The sequence below is a fragment of the Chelonia mydas genome, chromosome 2 (assembly GCF_015237465.2).
Source record: "Chelonia mydas isolate rCheMyd1 chromosome 2, rCheMyd1.pri.v2, whole genome shotgun sequence".
NCBI lineage: Eukaryota > Metazoa > Chordata > Testudines > Cheloniidae > Chelonia > Chelonia mydas.
This window is the reverse complement of record NC_057850.1, coordinates 208,814,918-208,839,267: the sequence shown is the minus strand read 5'-3', so window position 1 is coordinate 208,839,267 and position 24,350 is coordinate 208,814,918. Positions and strand designations below refer to the sequence as shown.

The window sequence follows — 24,350 nt, the reverse complement described above, 5'->3', positions numbered from 1 at the left end:
AATTTTAACATCTATTCAACTTTCATCAAAACACTGCCATGAACCCAAATATTTACTGTCATGTGTAGAAACAACTGAAGAATAAGACAGCAATGGAGACTGAACTTTAATTAGTTTAAAAACATGAAGAATATTCCACTCTGGAGTGGCACACCGTAACATTAGGCTTTGCAATTCCACCTACACCTGCACAAAATAAACTTAGAAACGCAAACATATTATGAAATAGTTAGGCTGACTGGCACTGCATTCATTTCCCCTCTCTTCCTTTTTTCATTAGCCAAAAAAAGAAGCAGAAATTATCATTAAGAACTGTCAAGGAGTGAATCAGAAAATTGCAACTTGAAGTTAAAATAAGAAACAGGCTCACTTGCAAAGCCTCAAAGGAAGTTAATAATACTTGTTGTACTGGAAGCTTTGTATGGAATCAAGCCATTTGTTTATACAAGTGAATTTGATTCCTTTTGGTACTTGTTAGGACTATTTGTCCCCCATACACCCATGCCTTGTATGAAGCTGCATGTTCTTGAGGCTGCTGTTATCCTAAGCCACAGAATGTATGGTCCAGAGAAATGTACACCCATTTTACATAGATACATATAATCACATTCAACCATAGAACTGATTTGTTTAAAACAGCAGTATTTTTTGAATACACTAATAAAGGAAGCCTGCCTCTCTCCTACCAGACCTGTGCAGAATGCAATAGATCATCCTGCAATCCAGGCCTTTAAATATGCTTCTCACAAAAATATTTACAAGATCTGCATACACACCGCTGAGTTCAGAAAGGGAAGCAAGGAATGGTAGGAGGAGACCATGAAACAAATTCAGGATTAAAAACAGAAAGGAAAAAATACCTTCCACAGCAAACTGTACCATTCTTTGGAAATAAAAAAGAATGGAATTTTTAGCCACACAACATTAGCCTTACTCTTTGAGTTTATTACTTGGGGCTTTGCTAAAAGGTTGTTCACTAATTATTCCTTCACTGAAGGGAAGCATAATGCAAAATGTCCTTAGGAGGGCGTGCATCAAACCATATGGTAAATATAATGAAAACATCATGTGACAAACCTATTATAAAGCGAAGTGTCATGAGAAACTATACACACTGGAGAAAAGGTATATGTGAGCCCTCCAAATGTATATGTTTAGGCTGAAATGCAGCTTCCGCTATAACCTTCCTTTTCAGTTGCTTCCAAACAAAAACCTGTTAATCTGAAATAGTCCATCTTGCTCTCTGAATAGAGAGCAATTTAATGTTTAGAGAATTTCAGCCAAATCTGCTCAGCCATCTGAGTTTGGTGTTCTTACAGAAATACACTTGCCCAATGTCCTGCAATCAAAACCACAATCTGCCCTCTGTTGAGGACCTGCACAGTTCCAACACAGCCCAAGAAGGATGGGGCAGGATCTTGGTGAAGGCAACTGAATGTGTTGATTCAGTGCCGCCTTACTCCATCTCCTGCCAGTGAGGCTCATATAGTCTCAGGCAGAACTTAAAGTTTCCCCAGCAGAACCCAAAATAGGCAGCAGGAATGGAAACACCACCATCTCTCCCTGGAAATGAGGCGGGGGACCTCTGCATACAGCTGAGCTTGCTGGTGCAGGAGCATACAAACGGCATCTCCTGGCATAGCAGGGGTGAATCGGAACCCATATGCTCTATGGAGTAAGATCTTAATTTTATTTCAACATGGATTGGTTTTTTTAATATATTTTTGAAGCGCTAATGTGTCACTCTGAACATGTGTGTATTTATGGGTATGCACGCTATTTAACAAACAAAACCATGTTCAAATAATAAGGTTAAGATCTTACTTATACTCGCATGCAAGCAAGTAAACTGACAGTTGCAAAAATAAGAAACTCCATCCTGAGCATATGTGTTGCAAAACTTAGGCAAAGGGGAGTGAGCTAAGAAAGATCATCCATTGTCAGGAGACCTCTAAAACAGCAAAACAGAACAGAGTGACTTAAGGGCACAGTTTCAGTTTTAATTCTGGATTTTTTAGCTTTTGTGAGTTTTATTCAGTCTAATATTGTTTGAACATGGTTTATTTTGGCAGCTTAATTTCCTTTTTATAAGCTGTTGTATTTCAAAAAGCTCTCAAAAAATAATACTCACCCTTTCAGGGAAGAGTATGCAAAGTGACACTACACTCTCTAACAGCAACTCCAGAAGATACCCATCCTTCTATTCAGATGTGTATTAGACGATCTTATATACTTATTTGTTAGCATGGGGCCAGATTCTGATACCCTGGTCCATGCCAGGTAGTACTTCACTCCTCAGGTAGTTCTATTGGCTTCAGTGGAATTACTTGAGGAGTACGGTACCACTCATGGTAAGTAAAGGTGGCAGAAATAGGCCCTGATACACTGTAGTTGCCAATCTGAGCTTCCACAGCTGAAATCTCAGGCTGACAGTCCCCTATAAAGGAGTTATAGAAATGCAATTACGAAGGATGCTTCTGCCACTCTTAGCCATTACTGACTAGTATCTTGGTCCCACTGATTTCAGTGGGAATAGCTACAGAGTCAAGTACTACTCAACCCAAAGAAGGGTAGCAGAATCAGACCACAGCCTTAACTATCAATGCCAAGGGACCAACCCAATATCTTTTATTGTGGTCATTAGGGTATTGGTTTTCTGTTTTTTTTTACCTGTGATCCATAGGGAAGCTGTTGTCTTGAATGGACTGGGATGGAGGGAGGTGAGTAGGAAAAGCCCGGTCGGGTTTAGGAGTCTGAGCTGAGTTTGGGGATGCATGGTGCAGCGGTGACACTGGAGTGCTGGATGGCGTTGGTGGGTTAGAGGGCCTCATTCCAACTTGTGGCTTCTGGTCATAGGCACTGACAGCAGGGTGAGGGAGGGGGAAAGGTGAGACGTTAATTTCTCTGCAAATAAAATGTAGTACCACAGAAACATTATCCTATTCATCTTCCTTTTATTCTGAGAGCACCTGGGGGAGTTCTGGGGGAGTTCTCTTTTCTGTACATGGAAAAGCGCACAGAAAAGTTAGCTAGCAGTTACACATGGAGGTCATGTTCTTTGCCTCTGTGGGGCAGAGATGTATTTTTAAAAGGATTTGGTGTTACAGTGAGACACTAACAGGAGACAGGCACAAAGAAAATTTCAAAGCATAGGCAGCTGGACCAGAGTAGAAAGAGCCTGCCCTGCTTTCCGTGGTCTGCACAGACCTCAGAGTGAGACAATAAAGAATGCAACTGGAGAAAAGGAATCTGACCCAGAAAAATACAGCTCTGTTAGTTTATCTACCCACACGCAGATGTTAGCAGCCTCCACTGACGGACTTTTTCCTCTCTCAAAACTGATGCACTGATCCTGCAAACACTTATGCGTGTGCTTAACATTATTCACATGTTTCCTGATTCTGGAAAACACTAAAACATGTACACAAGTCCATTCCTATTCAAGAAAGGACTAATGCAGGTGCTTAGAGTTAAGCCCATGCATAAGTGTTTTCCTGAATCAAGACCACTGGTAGTCCAGCTGAAGTTAGTGGAAATACTTGCCTGCTCAATGTTTCAGCACACGAGTAAGCATCTGTGGGGGCTAAAACAATAAGGGGGTCTAAAAGGGTACCTAATAGGTGACAAGGGCCACCTTGGTAAGTAAAGCAGAAATCCCCAAGATCATTCCTCTGTGACTGAGTTTTGTCACGTTTGCACCAGGGATGCCCTGTCTGCCACATGAAGAGGCAGATCTAGGTGGTTTTGCTGATACCTATAATGGTAGTGTACTTATGTGAACAAAAATTCTGTGCTGACTGGGTTAAAGATTCCCAAATAGACTAAAACATCAATAAGACACCCAGCAACTGCTAACATTTGAGGAGAAAAGGAAGACAAAAATCTGAACCAAAATAACATCCATAAAGAATGAAATGATATCAAACTCCATTTTTATCTCCTAAAATAATTAAAACATTTACTGTCTATCCTGATTATCAGAGGGAGACTACTTCCTTCTGAAAAAATAAAAGTATCTGCAAAGCCTAATAAAATACTATTTTTACACTGAAATTGTCCATGAATGCACACATATATCATCTGCAAAAGTCGTCAAATACCTAAAGTGTTCCTCAGACCTGCCAATCTCTCGCCTGTTACCAGGAGCTCTCTCTCAGCCTAAAGTGCATAATGCATTTTAAAAGTACTTTCAACACAGCTCGCAGTAAACAAGAGTCCCTCCCCCATTTTTTAAACTATGGCTACATCCAGAGGAGAAGTGCAGTCACGAGTATTTCAATGAAAATTATTGCTTTAAAATGATTAAGTGCTTGATAGGACTGTAAACAGTTCCATCAATGTTCAGCTAAATGCATTATCTCATGAGTCTGTTATCTGCTGAAGAGGTAACTTTTATAAGATCTCTATTTTGGTTTTATTTCTCTTTAATCGGTCCTCATTTAAATCTGCAGTCCTCACTGAAGCTACTATAGAAGTACTCCTTGTTGCTTTACCTGACATTGTACAGGCACTTTTCCCCATAACTGAACTTGAATGGCTGTTCTTGACTACAAGCAGAGCCAAGTTCCGAACATGGACTATGGGGTTCTTTCTTGATTTTCACTGGGAGACCATGAAAAGCCACTGGAAAGGAATAAAAACAACAACAAAAACATGGAGTTAGAAACCAAGCATGGTATTAAACAGTGTGCATTATCAAGCAAGTTAGATGCTGCTAATGAAACACAATTAATTAAACCTCTGTAATAATAGACACAGTGGAAGAAATGAACATTTCAGGCATTTCTTTGGGTGTCAAATTGAGAAACAGACACCAGAGATCCTTTGCATTGGCTATTAGCACTTTTATTGTTTAACAGAATGATGGCCAGGCTCCCATCTCACTAGCAGGAAAATAACAGCCCACTTATATTTGGCTTAGCTACTGTAAATGTTGTCAGAGGCAAAATACTTCCCAGGCACAAAATGCTTCTAAGTAATATTAGCATGGTAGCTTTCAGCTGTAAAGGCATAGTAGTTCACTTTAAAGAGTAACACACCTATTGCTGCAAAATTAATTTCTTATGTATGAGCCTCAAATACAGGACCTCTAATTTTTTTGGTCTCACAAAATATGTGAAAACTTGTAATAAAATTTACGAAATTAGCGGATTACAGGCTTAACAGTTGATGTTATAATAACAAAGTAATGTCAGAAACGTACACAATAAAAAAGCCTTACATAGTTCACTAAAAGATTTATTAGCTGAAATCCTGGCTCAGCTGAAGACAATGGGAATTTTGCCATTGACTTTAATGTGGCCAGGATTTTACCCAGTGTATTCAAAGGCAGCAAGAGGAAGGGATGGGACAGAAATGGAATATGAATGAGAAGCACAGGTTTATCTAAACTGGGCAAGGAGGTCAAAGTCAGGATAGGGCTAGCTTGTTAACCTTGTTAACCTTTTCTGTAGTTCAAGGTCGACCTTAGCCAAAATGAAGGTAAAAGATGCTCATCTGCATCTACATTGACAGCTCAGAATTACCTCAACCCCTTTTGCTAATCCAATAAGGGGCAACAGAATAGGGCCATGGGAGTACAAAAATGTTGGAGAAGAGCAGCCCTAAAAGACAATTTTTAAAAAAAAATATTTTTAAAATACAGTCCAATACACAGCGAGGCTACAATTCCATCTCTGGACTCTGTTAGCATGCCTAAAACCTTTCATCTTAACTCTTGTGGTCAGATATCACCAGAACATCCTGTTGAAATTTCAGCTTTCGACACCTGTATCACATTGGGATCCTCCTACAACCCTGTACATCTGGGGAGTTTCAGTGACTTCTGAGGGACTCCCCACACATTCCGGGGTCCACATTAGCAAATGTCAGTGCAGCATCAGAGCATTATTATGTACCCTCAGGCTTTACATCATTCCTTCACTTGCATGTAATCTTAAAAGTGATAGTTTGACATATGCTTGCTCCAAAATGTGGGGGTGGGGGGGGGGTTGTTGAGCATGTGCACACACATATACATTTTCCTAAAGTAATATATATTGCAACAGATCATGCAGTCTTCTTAAAAGTGAACGTGCACTGGAGGAAAACCAAGGGAAAGTCTGAATGGACCTCTTCAATTAAGGGCGCCAAAATTTAAATGAGAGGTCAAAATGTGGTCCATGGTCAGGCTTTCCCTGTCATTGCGGGGTAGAACAATGCTGATATCCTACAGGATTTTATTGCTGGTGTACTGTACTTTAACCACAATTTCTATGATGTAAGTACAACAGTTGGGTACATTTATTTTTAATCAAAGGTTTTGGGGCCAAATCTAACTCTCATTAATCAGGTGAGGAGTTGGAGGAAATGAGACTCCATGTATGATTATGATGAGCAAGATCTAGCCCTTTATGTAAATGTATATGCAAATTAGTTGTGGCCCCAGAGCTCCTGATTAGTTGCCAATTCTCCCCACTCTGTCACAGAGCTTGGACAAATCTGTCTTAAATGAAAACAACAACAACAAGAAACTCAATATTTCTTTAAATACAACTTTCTCCCCCTCTTAAGGCTTGACTCTTCTCTCAGTTACTTACACAAGAAGAAACTGATGTAATTCCATTCACTTCAACAGAGTTACATCTGAATTTACACCCATGTGAGAGCAGGATCAGATCTTCAGCTGAAAAGACATCTGTGTGCCAACTCCTACAACCACCTATCCACCCACCAGGAGTCAGCATGTAGGTTCAGACTCCACGTATGTCTCCACCACAAAAAAAGGGTGTTCGCAACTCAGGTTAGCTAGCCCATGTTAGCTAATTCCAGTTAAAATAGCAGGGAGGACACAGCAACATTGCTTTTAACTCAAGTCAGCAGCTTGAGTTCAACCCCAGGCTTCCCTATATAACTCTAGCTGCAAACCCCAGTTAAAAGCTGAGTCGCTGTGTCTTTACCACTATTTTAACCCATGTTGGTAACCCAAGTTAAGGACAGGATGCAAATTATACTGCAATTAAAACCCATGGCTAACCCATGCCAGCTAACTCTGGCTCACGGGACTTGGGCTGTGGGGCAGTTTAACTGAGGTATAGATGTTCGGGCTTTTGCTGGAGCCCAGGCTCTAGGACCCCGCAAGCTGGGAGGGGCCCAGAGCTCAGGCTGCAGCCCAGCTTGCCCAGACATCTACTGTGCGAGCCTGAGTCAGCTGGCACGGACCAGCCACAGGTGTCTAACTGCACTGTAGATATATCCTGTTTGTCCTGGCCACAGAGACTGTGTTCCACCTCTGACAGGCCCAGTATCTCTGGCTCTTACCTTAAGTCTGTGACTTGTTCTGATTTGAATCTATTGCAAGTTAACCTATGAATGCAACAGGTTTTTTTATTTTAAAAGCCAACAATTGCATAGTCGCACAAAGGCCACACGCTGCTCTATTTTCTCTTTTTGACTTTACTGCTTCCTCAGAGTTAATCTGTTATGAAAAATGACTTCCCTTATTTATTTTGAAATAACGGGAGTACAGAGACTCCCACACCGCGGCCCTGCATGCAGAACGGGTTGGGTATTTCATCACAGTGCTGAGAGCCTGAACCTCGGCGAACAGGCAGTTTTCCAGCTCACCGGCACAAGCACAAGTGAAAGCAGCACATTCATTTTGCGCAATTTGCTTTACCTTCCCACACGGAGTTGGTGCATGTAAAAGGCTGTTAAGTACTAAATTATTCCTTATCAAATCACCATCATCTGGAGTCATGATCAACACTAATTAAATTACTTTCACTGAACACGGCTCCAGCCTGCTGCCTCCACTGAGAGGTACATTTTATTTTGCTTACAGTACAGTCCTAGCTAGGCCCAGGGCAGAGCGCTAGAAGGCATCTGTGCTATAGTTTTAATTAAAGTTTACCCCACCTTCTTCCAAGTTTTATGAGCTAGGGTGAAGTGTATCAAATGAAACAGGTTAACTCCTTCTTTTCATGTAGGGAACACAGTTCAGTCCAAAGCGATTTTATATTAGATCCATACCTTAACTATGGCCAGGACAGATAACATAGCTGTAAAATGTAAAGCCCTCCTGAGGAACACCCCAGATCCACTTGTCATGCAAAACTCCATCCACCACTCCTTAAATGGGCACTTTAAGGGGAAGGAGAGGACAAGAGATCCTGAGAATATACTTGTTACATTTTTTCTGTGATGGCTACTTGACCTTTCAAACCACACCTTGAGGCTGGCTGATGAGGACTGAGTGACCACAACAGACAAATTTTAAAAAGAAAAGGAGTACTTGTGGCACCTTAGAGACTAACAAATTGCATTCGATGAAGTGGGCTGTAGCCCATGAAAGCTTATGCTCAAATAAATTTGTTAGTCTCTAAGGTGCCACAAGTCCTCCTTTTCTTTTTTGCGAATACAGACTAACACAGCTGCTACTCTGAAACCAGACAAATTTTAAGCATTCAAAATGCCAATACCTATTTATCTTCACTGCCATTCCTTCCCCCCCCCACACACACACTACAGTTCATTGTAGGTTGCAACACTTTTTTGTATCTATTTAATATTATTTCTTGTTTTGCTACACTGAATTTAAGTTTTTTTAAACCATGAAGTACTTTTGTGGAAAGTGGGGTTGCTTTTTTTAAAATATTTGTATTCTTACTGGAAAAGAGCAAGCTACCCATACATCCAAGTTAAAAAAATAATGGTATTTAAAATAACCAAGGCCTTTCCTCCCCAAAACTCACCAGGTAAAATCCAGAAATCCTGACCCTTTTGAAATAACTGGAAATTTTGCCAGTGACTTCGATAGGGCCAGGATTTCACCCCAAATACTTAATTACTCATAGATGGCCACCTCCAAACTAAAAAAATTAAAAAATAAAAATGACCCTTTATAAAACAAGGGCCCAATCCTACAAACTTTATTTGGATGAGTTGCTGGGATTCTTTGTGAGCAACTGGTCTACCTGTGAGAGTAAGGTTAGTCCGGATTAATCCTGCTCAGTGCACTGCTCATGTTAGTAGTGGTCCCTTTGAAGTTACCATGATTGCTGACATAAGACAAGCATGATCTGGCTCATTGCATTTAGCAGTAAATGGATCACTGTGTAAGTCTGGTGTGCCTTTACGTGCCTTATAAAAAGATACACATTCTTGATATGTAATGTGCTAATTTGTATTCTCTTTATGTTTGCATTGTATAATGTATCCCTGAGGCGTGGGTGTGTGTGTTAAAAAGTGCTTTTTTTGTGGAAAAGTTAATAAAGCAAACAACTCCACTGTGCTATAAACTCATAAATGGCATGCATATATAAACATGCACACATATACGCTACAGGCCATCGCCACTAGGTCTGAGGCACTGTCTTCCTTTGACTATTGTCAGCAATCAACACCTTAATCCCGACTACCTGACTCATGCAGACTCGCCATTCAAGTCAATGAGGCTTGTTCTGAGTGAAATCTTCGCGTTAGGACCCAGTGGAGACCTATTTTATTAAAACGTCTGTAAGTGATTAGAAATCACCTTGCTTTGACTAAGACTTATATGTTGGTATCTTTAGTGCCCTGCTGCCTGAGATAAATAGGGCAGTAAGCTTCTCTGCACATGGTCAAACTGTAACTCATTTGGGCCAATTTGGTACAATAAGTTACTTTTCTTGGGAAAGCCCAAGGAAGGAGCTGTGTCAGATAGCAAGCGGCTGGCTATACAGACAGTGCACATTAAGCTGGACTGTGAATCTGCAGCACACTAGACTGCCATGCACTAACTGGCCATGTGGACCCTGCTACCATGCATAAAAGGTTCTGTACTGTGCACGAGCAAGGTCCACGTGGCCAGTTAGTGAGTGGCAGGCTCATGCGCTATAGATTTATAACCCAGTTTACTGTTCACTAACTGTCTTTAATAGACAAGCCTTTAATTACTTCTACACTACGTGAAACCATTGATTCAAGTCAATCGTGAGTTGAATACTTGAGATGAGGAAGAACTGGGAAAACACCTCATGAAACTGGCTGTAAGTCTTTCACCTTTGAATGCAATGCTAATTTTTAGTTTGCAGAGCTGAGACTCCTGCTGCGATCACAAGGACAAAATAAGTATGCTCTTCAGAAAAGTTGTGTGTTGAAAAAACCCTCATAAAGCGGGTAATTGTAGGGGTCTTCGCTTTCAGCTTAGTTTCTAAGTGTTCACTTTCACTCTATAGACCAAAGGTTATCACTTTATTATCCGCATGCGTATGGAGACAGTCATGTACTAGCTGATGTAAAATGGTGTCAGGATCAAATCACTGACACCTGCTAACTCACATGCTTTAGAGAACTTCCAGTCATTTAGTAATGCTAGACCCATATGTATAGGTTAGAGGATTTTGTGCACCACCAGAAAGATAGTAATGGAGAAGTCACAATAAGTCATGTTCTGGACATACCCGCTGAACACATTTTTGGGTTGCTTCTCACCTTAATGTCATACAATCATCTCTAAGTGTATGTCTACACTTGGAGCTGGAAGGTGTAATATCCAGCTCCAGGAAACACATCCATACTACCTCTGATCGAGCTCGTGCAGTAAATGTAGAAGTGTAGCCGCAGCAGAGCGAGCAGCAGGAGAAGCTAACCATTCCAAGTATGATCCCACCTGAGACCCAGGTATGTTCTTGGGTCAATCCGCCTGTCCCACGGCTAGCATCACTGCAGCTACACGTCTATTTTTCGCATGCTAGCTCTAACAGGGCTAGTGTGGGTATGTCTCTTTGAGCTAGAAATTATGCTTTCCAGCTCCAGTGTAAATATACCTTCAATCAGATTTTGTATGGGATCTCATTCGCTTTTAGGACCAATGAAATACATGTATAAATAGGCGGCATGGGGTTTTTCACACCAGCGAGAAGATGAAAACCCATTCACTTTAAGTTAAGGTCACTTCAATTCCAGGTGATAAACTGATTGAGATGACCTCAGTTAGTAGTCAGTTAAATTCCAGAAGCAAAGGGGAAGGCCCTGTGTACTGATAAAGCCAACAGTGTCACAGACTCTTTAAATTCATGTTCCCATACACACACAGAAAGCAGCAAACACTTCAGACACATCAGAGCCTCTCAAAGATTCTTTTCCAGTACATTTACCTCTGCCAAGCCCTTCCCCTCCCCCAACACACAAGACTCCATTACTAAAGGGTCTAATCTCAGCTATCAGCAGAGAGTGGCTTTTATGGAGCCATTAAACCATTTCTCTTGTTTACAGTGCCTGAAGAAAGATGTGAATTATGTCTGTGACAAAACAGGCGATAACATTTCTAAACTGGTATCAAAATGCAAACTGAAATACATTTAAGGGCAGGGACCCTACTTTGTGTTTTTTGTGATTTCCCTCATCTCCTGGAGAAGCACTCACCTGATGATTCTAAGAAGGGACTTATTCTGTCACATAATAGGTAGACTTTTTTGAGACAAAAAGATTAAAGTCTACTAGTTACAAAATGGTACACTGAAAAGAAGGCAAAATGTTAGTTACTTCTTAGCTGAGAAGATGTTCTACAATGGCTCTTGACATTAAAAACAAATAAACACTGGGTTCTCATGAGGACTGTAACACTCTGATGCTCCAACAGCTAGCTACTTACTGTTTAAATACCCACCGGTAAACTCAGTATTCATAGTCCCATATCAAGTACAACAGAACACAAAACTAAAAACTTATTGGACAGCATCCAAGGTAGGAATGTCAGTCTTTATAAATGTTTCTTTAGTATTTGTGAAGACATGAGCTTCACCTCGGAACAGTAACTGCCAAAATTCTGGATGGGTGAAGGTCACATGGCAAGTCAGAGATAGAGATCTTTTTGGATAACTTTGGTCTTGGCCCAGTTTGTAGATAGTGGCCCAGTAGCTGACGGGGATACAGTGCAGACAGCAGATCCTACTTGTGGTATGCTCTTATCCCACTCTGCACTAGCTGAAAGGGTTTACAATTAGTCTAGTCTAAAAGGTGTAGATGACAGAGGCAAGATCTTCATCTGAGAGGACTGGGTGCAATCTCTTGGAAAGACAGAGATGAAAAAAAGTGTTTCTGACCACTGATACAACTGGGGAGAGCAGAGGAAGTGACAAAGATGAGCCAGGTCCCAAGATTGTGGATTGCTCTGAAATGGTTGAGCAGATAAGATCAATATAAATTTCACTAGGTTCTCAAAGTGCCTGCCCATCAGAATCATCTCTATCTGATCTCATCTGAGCTCCAGTCAACTGGATTTCATTTAGGTCCCAATCTCTACCGGATATCAGAGAAACATAGTCAGAGACTGGATATCTAACATACTGATGAGTTATATCAGCATAATCTCATGAGCTTCATATAAAAATTGAACAGAAGAGATGAAGGACTGAGCCGTGTGGAACTCCACAGCTTAGGAAAGGAGTTTTCTAAAGCTACTTTGTTGATGGTTCTTAAGTAAATTTGTAGAACTCCAGACGGTAATTCTTTCCACCCTGTGGCTGTATCTGCAAAGCCTCATAAACAGCAGCATCAAAACCCACTGAAAAAAGTAAAGCAACAGTACTCAGGACATATGGCCTCTGTCCATTCCACTAGGGTGGTTACTGGCCATCATGATTAGCTCTATTTCTATGCAGTGATCCAGTGTTAAGACAAACTGGAAGGGAACTTGAGGATATCCAATGTCATTGGAGTTGACCTACCACCCCCTTCTCAATGATCTGTCCCAGAAATGGGACCTTCAAGAACTGGGAATTGTTGGCATACATATTAGATATTATCCCATCTGATTCAGTTTTGCTTTGGCTTCAAATCCAATCCCTCCAGCCCTCACCAGTCCAGTGGATAGAAACAGCATGGGACCTCATTTTTTGGAAGCTAATTCTGTATGATGAGCCCAAGCAACAGATTTCAGAGCCAACTGGCAATAAGGAAATATGTGGGCAAGATGGAGCTATTAGAGAACCTCATCAAATAAAAAGGAAAATAACCAGCTTTGAAGTGAGCTGCCACCTTTATACAAATCACAAATGCACTTTAGTAACATTTAAAAATTCAGTCTATATGACAAAGCACATGACTATTCTGTCTCCCTGCCTATAACACATAGTGTAATGCACATTGATTCATGGTCCAGTGGAATATGCAAAACCATTTTAAACACTGCATTGCATAAATGCTACATAACACAGCATGAAGCAGACTAAAGCAGTCATTAAAGTCCTCTTTGGACAAAAAAAATGTCAGTATACATGGGAGTCTCTCTTCTATTTCTACCCTAATTGCTCTCACCATGACAAGGTATGACAGGAGAAAAAATGTTGACTATAAATCTGACCTAGATTTATAACAGTAGCAGATCAAGATAAAAATGCATTGTAAGTGAAAGTTTATTTCTGTTCCACTGAAAGACTTGGGAAAGGAGAAAAAACAGAAAGGTAATTTCCTCTGGTTCTGATACCTACGGAAATACTGAATGCTTATGGCCCTCACTAAAATCTGTAGTACCAGAGGAGTTTACATTAGAAAACATTGTCACATTAGAATCATTTTCTCTAGCTGCAAGGGTGACATTTAAGAAAAAGAATTGCAAAGAAACAGGAGATTAATGACGAAGAAAGGTATCAGTAAGCACTTATTTAAATTAGCTAATTAATTACATTGACCTTTCCCCTCTAGGACATTATAGTTCTAAATTTCCGCCACAGTTATTCCAAATGTTTCAGCATGAACTGTCATGAACAAATAGCCTTTGAGTAACACAGGTCCAAGACTAAAAAGAGGTTTGACGTGCAGTGGCTAAAGAACGGAGTGGGGTTTAGTGGAGCTGGGCACCACAGTTGTGCTGGATCTTTTGTTGAACGTTATGGCTCATCACCACCTTATGCACTGAAAAGAAATGTCACGGTACTTTCCATGGAGCTGATATATACTATGGCTTGTCTACATGAGGAAACTGACCGGCACAGCTATAACTGCAGTGTAATTATACTGCTATAGCAATGCGGGTGTAACTCCCCATGTGAACACTCTATTCCGGAATAAAACTGACTTTATTCCAGTACAATTACAGCAGACCTGTTATACTGGAATAAAGCCAGTTTTATTCCAGAATAGAGAGAGTGTCTACATGGGGAGTTATATTGACACCGCTATAATGGTATAATTATGCTGCTGCTATAGTTGCGCTGGTCCCCGTGTTGACAAGTTCTTATTCACCAATTTCCCTGCCTATCAGGCTGCTGAAAACAGCCCTCCTGTATCCTTTTAGCAAATAGGATCTTTTCTGCATTTCTCTATTCATGGGAATGATATAACTGATTCATTACTTAATGTGTTGCTTCTAAAGCATGGATGTGAAGGGGACACTTGGAAAGTTTTGCTGGCTTAACTACACTGGTATAGCTAAACCAGCAAAAGCCTCCTCCTGTGGATGCAGTTATATCAGTTTCTGGCATAAGCTATACTGGTATAAAGCGCAGTTAGACCAGAACAATTTTGTCCACACTAGGGCTTACATTAGTATAGCTTAATAGATTTCTTTTAAAATTACAACATTAATAGACTAGTTGTAATTTTTCTAGTGTAAACAAGCCCCTATTTGTATGACCATGCAGTCACTATAGTACAAAATGCTACATTCAGAATTAGTGGAGTACACCTGCAATGTTCTGATGATGTAATTCTACCGAAGGCACGACTGAGATCAATCCGGATACATAGCTTCTTGTTCAAAAAAACCCATCAGTAGCCAATCAAAGTTGCAAATATTTTCTGAGTATCAAAACTTAGTAAGCTTGCCCAAAGGGGAAGCCAGCTGGGTGGGTGGGGTGGATGGGGGGGGAGAAGGAAGCTTTTAGTAAATGCCAATGAAAGTTAACCTGTTTCTAAAATAAAGACTATGCAATTACATAGCAAACTTTTCAATGGCCTGCCAGTAAACACCTTGTTAGGACACTATTAGTCATTTGGTCTAAATTGGTTTAGCTACGAATAGGCTGAAAATCCACATTATTTGGGGAAGATTCTGTCAACACTTAAAAAAAAGGAAATTATTAATTTGGCACGTGGTTTCAGTTAGTTTACATACCCCTATCGTCTCACCCCCATAAGGTTTCAACATCTAGTCCAGAAATGCATTGAGATATTTTATTCGGTATGCGCTACAGCTGTTGACACAGTTTGCTAGTCTCTGAACACAGCAATCTTGCAGAAATGCTGTCACAGGCAGTATTTTACCCTGATTTATGTTCCCCCTTCATGTTTCATTCGAGACATTTACCTGTCTGAGTTTATGAGACTTGCAATTGCAGGCGATGGAGGGGAGAGCGCCGGTACTTATAGCTGATGCCCTGAATTCAGTACAATAATTGCTCCAAAGCAAACATCTTTGGAGCAAGTTAACTAGTTGCTAAATGCCAGAGCGCTAGAGAACTATGGGGCTAATGCAGCAAATTTTTAGACTGTTGATAGGAAGGAAGGGACAGAGTATGAAGCAATTAGGGCCAAATTCAGGCCTTTGGATAAATAGGAGCTGCACTGATGGATCCCCTTATGGAAAAGTCCTAATTTAACTGGGATGAAACCAATTGGGTTCTACATAAATTACTCTGAAGACCTATGGAATTTAACAGATAATGGATTTATTCTTTAGAATGATTAATTCAGTGGTACCAGGATGGCAGCCCCCAAGACTGTATAGAAATACAAAAGACTCTTCTTTTGCATCACACTAGACCCAGGTGCAAAAATCATACATTAAGATTTAGCGTAATTACCCTGACAGTCATGCTAGTATGTGGGTTAAATGAGTCCAGACAGGGAATGGGAGTGTCTCTTTAGGATTTAGGAAACAAAAAGAATGTCCTGGAGGAAAACCTGCGAAACAGCCAAGCTTGAGGAGGAAGTTTAAGCTCTTGTGTTCTTGTTTGTGAGTTATCAATAAAGCCAAATCCCAGGGAAGAGAGGAGTTTGGGCACTAAATCAGGGCCTGTGTACTCTGCTGAGGACAGGATAGGTATCCAGCCATTCACACTAAGCTAGAGAATGTAGTAGGCATTCAGATATTATGATGATGGGAGCCATAAGTACACCTATACAATAAAGAGTCTAGAATTCTCACCTGGAAGCCTAGAATGTCTGTTGAGTCAGTGTGAAACCATGGAAACAGCTACAAGCATGGTTGAGAGCTCTGTGGTCCCACTCAAAAAAGGTACTTGACGAGGTTTGCTCCATTCAAGTCCACAAAACTCCTGCCAAACCCTGTAGCTCCTAAACTCACCTGCTACCTAAGTGTTCAGGGTAAGAGTTCCCTAGGCACCTACGTTTCTGTCTCTGAGAACGCCTACTGCTGCCTCACTGTAGGCATCTAGATGCCTATTTCCAGCTTAAGTTCATTCGTAAAGTGGGAGAAGATAGGCCTTTGCTTGCCTGTCTCACATGGGTAAATAGATAATATCCCTGGGGCAGTTTTCAGTAAGAAGGTTTATCATTTCTGTATTTAGTGCTATACAATTCTTCCAGAAGAGCTTTAGGGGCAAACTTGGCAACTTGTTATTTTTTCTAGGGACAACAGGTGTCTGAAGGAAACTTTGGGAAATTTGGTTGAGACTTTCACGTGAACCCCTGAACTAACCAGAACATTTCCTATATTTCTCTTTTTAGCACATCATTTAATGAATAGATCACTTAAATGCAAAACCTATAAAAATTATTATTTTAAAGAGACACTGTCAACTTAAAATTTTGTCAATTTCCCTCCCTCCCCACCCTCAAAAGAAAAAACAAACATCAGTTAGCAGGACATAGAGCAGGACCTACTCAGGCCTGCCAATTCTGGGGAGTTTCCAATCACATTTTTCTAGTTTTTTTAAAAAAATGTTTTCTCACTTCCCAGTAACTTAGTGACAAATCCATATAAAGAACAGAGCAAACAGGAGAGGGAGGCTGATCTTGTATGTGAGAAATTAAACTTGGACTGGGAGTCAGGAAACTAGACTCAGTTCCTGGTTTTTGTGTGAACCTGAGCAAGTCACTTGGACCTACATTTTCAAAAGATGGCCTCTGATTATGGGTACCTCTGTTTTGGTAGCCCAACTTGAGAAATCTTAATCATTGTGTGTTAGTTCCCACACCTGAAAAATTGGAATAACAATATTTCCATATCTCACAACGATGTTGTGAGGATAAACACATTCATATCTGTCAGGTGCTTAGATACTATGAAGGGAAATGCCACAGAGAAATCTATAAACAGTAACACTGACTACACAAAGTGCTGTCCAAGGCACAAAGTAAACTAACTGAAAACAGTCTTATTTTAGCCTCTCTCTGTTGTAGAGAAGTATTAAAAATAACAAGAGAAAGTACATTTTCAAAGTATGATTTTTAAATTGACTGTGTCTTTTTAATAGCGAGATAAAATAAAATATGTGTCAACAAAACACGCTGTAGCTTAACTCTAAATTCTACAAACATAGGGTTGCCAGGTGTCCAGTTTTCGACCGGAAAGTCTGATGGAAAGGGGACCTGTACAGTGACCAGTCATATGTACTGACCAGACCCCAAAAGTCCAGTTACCACAGGTGGGGAGGCCGAGGAGGCGCTGGGTCATCAACCCATGCCAGCCCCTACTCATCTGGGGCTGCCTCCTACCTGCATCTCGTGGGCGAGCAGGCAGGCTCCTGGAGCAAAGGGAGCCCAGCTGGTAGGGGGGAGGGAGGTAGATAATACTGAGCGAGGAGGAAGGGGGAGGGGGAAGAGCAGTGAGTGACAGGGGTGGGGCCTCAGAGAGAAGAGGCAGAGCAGGGGTGGGGCCTCGGGGGGAAAAGGGGGAGGTTCCAGCTCTCCTGCTGTAGGTTCCAGTTTTCAGAAATTAAAAAGTTGGCAACCCTAAGCATACAATGCACATCAAGTTTTATAAACAAACATAAAAGTAATTAATCAGATTCTAACCCGGTTAACCTTGCTCAATCATATACTGTAGTTCCAAGAAAGAGAACAAGAATTCCTGAACTTGGTATGCATTTTTTTTTTTCAAAATTTGCCAAATCACTGAGGCCTGTATGCAACGCAGCAGTGTCAATTTTATTTGCTTACTTCGAGTGTTTAACTATTACTCTCTAAGGATCAGCGACACCCAGGTAAAGCCCAGGCAGAAAGTGGCTGCTCTCTTTGTACTCCAACAACACATGGTTCCCCTCCCTTTTGCACTGGCCAGCAGAGCTGATCAGGTAAGTAAGATACAGTCCACAAAGGGATGTAAGTAGTGGGTGTGCTGCCTTTGCATACCTAGGAACTCAGGGGTGTGTCTTCCTTGCACAGTTAACCCATTAATTGGCACCAAGATTAGCCTAGCCCAGATGTGAGCATTCCCCCAGCAATCCTATATTCACATAACTGTGTCTCCACTCACCCATAGGTATCTGGGGCTTATCCCTTGGTTCTTTGTGATGAGTAACAGTCATCTGTATCAACTGCAGGGGAATTGTGGGAAGGGCTATTTGGACAAGTGATTTTGCCTACATCTTCACTGCAACGTGTGTGAGTTCCAGCCCGAGACAGTTGAGCTAAGGCTCTAATCCCCACCCCCAGCCTAGTAAAATAACCTGGGCTTAAAGCACCTTCAAACGCAGGTCAGAGGTTTTTCTATGTGAATGGAAGGCAGAGTTGAGCTAAATATGCAATGAAGACATATCACAGTGACTAACCTCCTGTGGGCTGTGCATGCAAGGTGGTGTTGGGCTTTTGGTGGTTAGACTAACCTACCATTTTATTGACATCCTGGAGGGTTGCTGATCCCACCTACAAGAAATTGGGGGCTCTAGTAGCAGGTTTGTATAGAGTATTAGGATTGATTATATGACAGTTTACTTCCTCCAAAAAAATAGAGCCCTATGGTACAGAACCATAACATATGCATCAAGTCATCATTAATCCTTGCACTGTTCCATAATAGTATTGTTGCACATCTGAAGCCTGTGCACTCTTCCAGGAGACTAGGAAGTTGTCAAATAGATTTTCCCCTGAAATCAGTCTCAGCCTTAAATCAATGGGAGATCTGTTTACAGGACCTTACTTAGGAAAATGTGCAAACATTGTAGACCCATTATAAATGACACATGAGCAAAAATACTCACCATTTAGGCCGGGGTGGCCAACCTGAGCCTGACAAGGAGCCAGAATTTACCAATGTGTATTGCCAAAGAGCCACAGTAATACATTAGCAGCCCCCCATCAGCTCCCCCTCCCCCAGTGTCTCCCACCCACCAGCAGCGCCGCCGATCAGCACCTAACCTTCCATCCCTGTGCCTCCTGCCCGCCGCGATCAGCTGTTTTGTGGTGTGCAGGAGGCTGAGGGGGTTGGGGGGAGGAGGAGCAAGGGCGCAGCAGACTCGGGGGAAGGGGCGGGGGCCTTGGGGGAAGGAGTGGAGTGGGGCTGGGGCCTGGGGCAGAGCCAGGGGTTGAGCAGTGAGCACCCTGTAGCACATCAGGGCTGGAGCGACAGGCGCCAACTTTTCAGAGTTGGCGCCTATGCAAGGAGCCGCATATTAACTTCTGAAGAGCCGCATGTGGCTCCGGAGCCACAGGTTGGCCACCCCTGATTTAGGCAATAACTCAGCTTAAACAACACCAGATAGTAAAAAGGAAGACTGAAGCTCAAATCTAAGTCTGTAGCCCATTCTATATTCAAGTCTGTTCTGACAGACTGTAAAAGTCTAGCCATTGCCAAAACAATCTGTTCAGTCTCCACTGGACAAGACGCAGGTCACTGCAGTGACTCAGGAGAACTTATTGCCAGCTGATTATTACTATAGTTGCATAAGCAGTTCAGCAAAGAAGCCATCATGAAAATTTTCAGAGATACCTAAAATTAGAAATGTAAATAAGCGTACTGATGTTCAGAGGTGCTGAGCAATGAGATCCCATTGAAGTCAATAGACTTGCGGCTGCCTACAATAAAAGAGGCCTAATTCTCATTTAACTAAGGTCACTTAAGACTCCTTTACAAGGCCAGAATAGTGTAGAGTGACCTTAGTGTAAATGAGATTCAGGTCTGAATTTACACTTATATTTCAACATATGCCTGAATGCAGTTGCTTCTTAAGCTGCATGTTAAACCTTTGCATGCAAACTCACAATGTACATAAATACATCAGGTATGTACTGCATACATCCAACAGTCCCAAATAGTTTCAGCTGTGAAACTTACTGAGGTAGTTAACACCTTAGCTTCTGCTAGTGGTTTGGCTGGATGAAATGTTCTTCAAGGCTGGATTAATAAGAAAACATCACATCAATTTCCATTCTGAAGATTTTCTTTGCAGTGGGATAAAAGTCAGAAACATTTTCTTTTTAAGCCAAAAGTTAGTCTGTAGAAAAGCAGCAACATTTGCATAAAGACCCTAAAATTTGCAAAATTGGCAAGTTTCTTGCACATGCAAATTTCCAGCATCCTTGATCATGACCCATAATGCTTAAAGTTAAAATCAAAGAAGACAAACCCAGCCGGTAAGCAACCTGCCTGTTTAGTGACTCCATGACTTGGCAGTAAATGCTATTACTCTCAAAATATTTCAACACATTAACTTACTGGTAACTACATTTCCTGAATAAGTTCACAAACAGCAAAATAGCAAAAAGGAGAAAGATGACCAAAAATAAAGCTGCTAATGGTTCACTCATTTCTAACATGTATAGCCCTAAGCATAGAGAACAGGTAGATACACAAGAATGAAAATGTTCTACATTGCTCTAATTTACTCACGTCTTCACCTTCACTCAAGGTCAATCTAACAGCAGATAATGCTAAGAGGTGATGTGCGAAAGACACAAAGCATGAGACGGGGAAAAAATTGACCTAATCCTTTCTCAGGCAAAGCTTCCATTCACCAAATATAAACTACGAGTTCAGAGTCTATATCTTTAAAAAGACTCCAGTATTCTGTCCACAGGTTTTAAGACAAATTTTATTTCTACAGCTTTAGACTGTTAGTATACAAGTATTCAGGACTGATGAAATGGACGACCACTCATAATTACACTTCCTTCATAATATATGTTCATTTGTTATATACCAGTGCCATTTGATTTATCAATCCAGTAAGACTACGTCCCAATAATGTGAAGAAAGAGATCGTAAATGAAGGGACATGGAACCTTGAAATCAGGGCTATTATGTGTATTTCGTGGGCTTTAAGGGTTGTCCTGAGAGGATGTGGATGCATTGTGCATCTCAGCCTCTCCAAGCTGTCAATACTTAATGTATCTGGGACAGTCATTCTTTCCTTTTCCCTTTCCCTCCTCCACTTTCCTATGAAAAACTCAGATTTGACTGCTGAGGACTGTGATATTTGTCTTAAATTGCTGATGCAGCCAACAGACGGAAGAACAAAATGAAATACATTTTAAATATATATCTATTTTATCTATGGAAACAAACATAGTAGTAGAGGTGGGCCCAAGTTCCAAAATTGGATCTGGGTTTCAAACACCCCAAAAAGTTAATGATGTTCACATTCAGGGGTTTAGTTTGGGCCCCTTCTCCAACACGAAATATGTTCTCCAATGAGACTGTATGGGAAGTAGTTAACTTTAAGGAGCACAAATGGTTGTGTCAAAATAGATTGACAGCATCCCTTTAATTTGCCTTTTTGCTTTGTTTGTGAAAAAGACAGGAAAACAAATCAGCCACTTTTCAACTTACATTCATTAACACAAACAAGATCATAACAGATACTTCATACGTTTAATCCTATACACAAATAACTGTCCTTTTAGACATCAAAATAATTGTAACTGTCAGAAGGACTCTGGCAGGGGCCTAGAAGTTGCACTGTGTGGATGACTTGTGTATTTCCCGGACTGGAAGATCGGTAGAATTCTAGACGAAACTTCCTCAGAGAGAGGGAATGAGAGTTTTTTGTAAAACTGAAAATTCCTCATTTTGAATAAAATATGTGGGGTTTTTTTAATGTAAACAGCCCTCAGGAAGTTATTTGACAGCCTTAAGAAATTACCATTTGAGAGGGGAAAAGGTTACATGCTTCACCTTTGACCTAGGAGACAGCTTTATCACAGGATGGGAAGACTGAAGTTTATTCATTAGCTGATAACCTCCACATGCAACTCAAACCATTAATCTGCACTAAAACCATGAATGAGAATGGGACTTTGAGGAAGAAAAATTGTGTTGGACTGGCCTGGAAGCGACAGACAAGTGCCTGGAGGGCTCTAGAGGGAGCCAAGACAACACAGCGATGCTGTCCATTTACTTGGATTGTGCTCCCGCCTCTAGCTCGATGGACTATCAGGTCACTTCACATCTGGGCCCCACTGCCAACCACTACAAAGTCAAACCACCTCAACATAATAGGACTGCACTCTCCGCTGGGATGGTGAAAGGCAACCTTACTCAGCAGTAACTGTTCACTTCACCACACAAAGGCCATTTCAAAAGCAACAGCTCAAACTTAAGAGATTTGGCTGCAGCAAAGTCCATCTCTGGATAAGAACTAGCTACTTGTTTCACAGGACTATTGTCCCAATTGTACTGACTTAATTTATTATCAATATCACTGCAAGAATACATAATAAGGCTTTATTATTCTTCAGAGCGAGAACTATAGTATAAAAATACAGTGAGGTGAGAAAACAAAATCTACTTACTAAAATCAAAACAAATCCATAAGCTTTCAAGATTTTATAAGGCCCACAGACGAAAAGCATTATGGACTCAGAAAGGCCTCATGGTAAAGCTTTTCCAAGAATTAAATTTAGTTAAAGCGAGAACAGGCTGGGCTGGGGTAGGTTTGAATAGTCCCAAAAATCCCCTAGAGGAAGGAGAAAACCCTGCTTAGCACAGGCTAATTCCCAGGGCTGAACCACAAATGAGCCCACAGCGTTCTCTAAAAGGCACCATTCACAAATAAATTTATTTTAAATGATAATTTAAAAAAACAAAACACAAACACAGCATCTAAAATGTAATGTCAGTGAGTTCCGGAAGAAAGTCATTGTGAGGGAGAGACTGAAAGAGGTGAGGACATGTGGGGAGGCACGAGGTAAGGGCCAGTCAATAACTGTTAACCTGACTCTGTAACAGAAATAAAGTAAATAAATAATAATAATAGTAACAAATGCTTCGTGCTACGTAAAGCCTTTTATTCAGGAATCTCCAATCATTTTACAAGAGATGATTAAGGGAGCTGTTCCACCTCGCTGTGAAGGATGCATGCGTTTTTGTTTCCACTTCAAACTGTGGTAACAGCAGTTAAGCAACTTGTCTGAGATCAGAGAGAGCCAGAGGCAGGAATAGAACCATGGAGTCCTGATTCCCTGACCTTTGTTCTGATCACCTAAAAATATCCCTCAGAGTTACGTTCAAGCTAAACAAATAAATTCCATCAGTGTTTTGACAAAAAAAAAAAAAATCTGACCTAACAGAGGAAGTAGTTTATAGCAAAGCACCAAAAAACAAAGCAAAATCGCTGCAGAAAGCATTATTAGTAAGAGTTATCTGAGAAATCTGGGCTAAGACAGGAAAACTCTTAAAGCCCTACCATCTAGGGTATTTGTCAAAGTGTTCCAGTACTGTGCCTGCAGAACTACATTGAAAGAAAAGGAATTTCTAGCAAGATTGATATATCACAGGAAAATTGTGCATTTGTGTTAGCCATCTAGTCACTGCACCTTGAAGAACCAAAACACCAGCAACTGCACTTTCTAGGACATCTTGTTCTAGTAAGACACAGTTACCAGCTGCCTAGGCAATGAATCACCACTTAAAATCAGGGGACATAATGTTAAACTTAAAAAATTGGATTTTTTTTTCAGGCCACTAGTGACTTTCTTGAGGATGCAAACTTACACGCCAATAAACTACACAGAATCATCAATATAGACAAAAATGAACACAGGATATAGTTGCTCCTTACAAAGCTCTTGTTGACTTTGATGGGAGCCGGATCGGGCCTAACATTGGAACTTACATTACACTGATATTTCCAATTCTGATTTAAAAATATCTTTCGCATAAAATAGCAGAGAAAGAAATGATAATTAAACATCCAGGAACTGTGCTCACAAGATACGCAAGGGTAGATAGGAAAGTGTTACAGTTGTGTAAACTGTAGTTTGTGTAATTTGCTTTTAATATTTAATTCACCAAAAGAACAAGAAGAAAAAATAGTTCTCATTTCTTGGTGCAGAAAAAAACTAACCATGACTTTGTGTATCACAAACATGGATGCAAATATTTTAATACTTCTCCGACTTACACAGGAGATAGAAGACACTGTGCCTTTGCTTAAAATGATGGAAGAACACAGCTACCTGAAGCCTATGTAAAAGATCTCTCTTTAACA

At 40.8% G+C, this 24,350-nt stretch overlaps 1 protein-coding gene across 9 annotated transcripts in view; it reads right to left on the bottom strand.

The window, feature by feature from the left end:
• The window catches only part of ETV1 (ETS variant transcription factor 1), a 74,161-nt gene that overhangs the window by 32,327 nt on the left and 17,484 nt on the right, over positions 1–24,350 (bottom strand). For 8 of the 9 annotated variants that reach the window (XM_027821654.3, XM_043541132.1, XM_043541129.1 and 5 more), the window contains 2 exons: positions 4,494–4,623; positions 2,671–2,859 (listed from right to left, as the gene is read on the bottom strand). In XM_027821654.3, coding sequence (XP_027677455.2) covers positions 2,671–2,859; positions 4,494–4,623 — 319 coding nt within the window. The remainder of the gene's footprint in view (positions 1–2,670; positions 2,860–4,493; positions 4,624–24,350) is intronic. The other variant, XM_043541133.1, reaches the window with a different exon arrangement.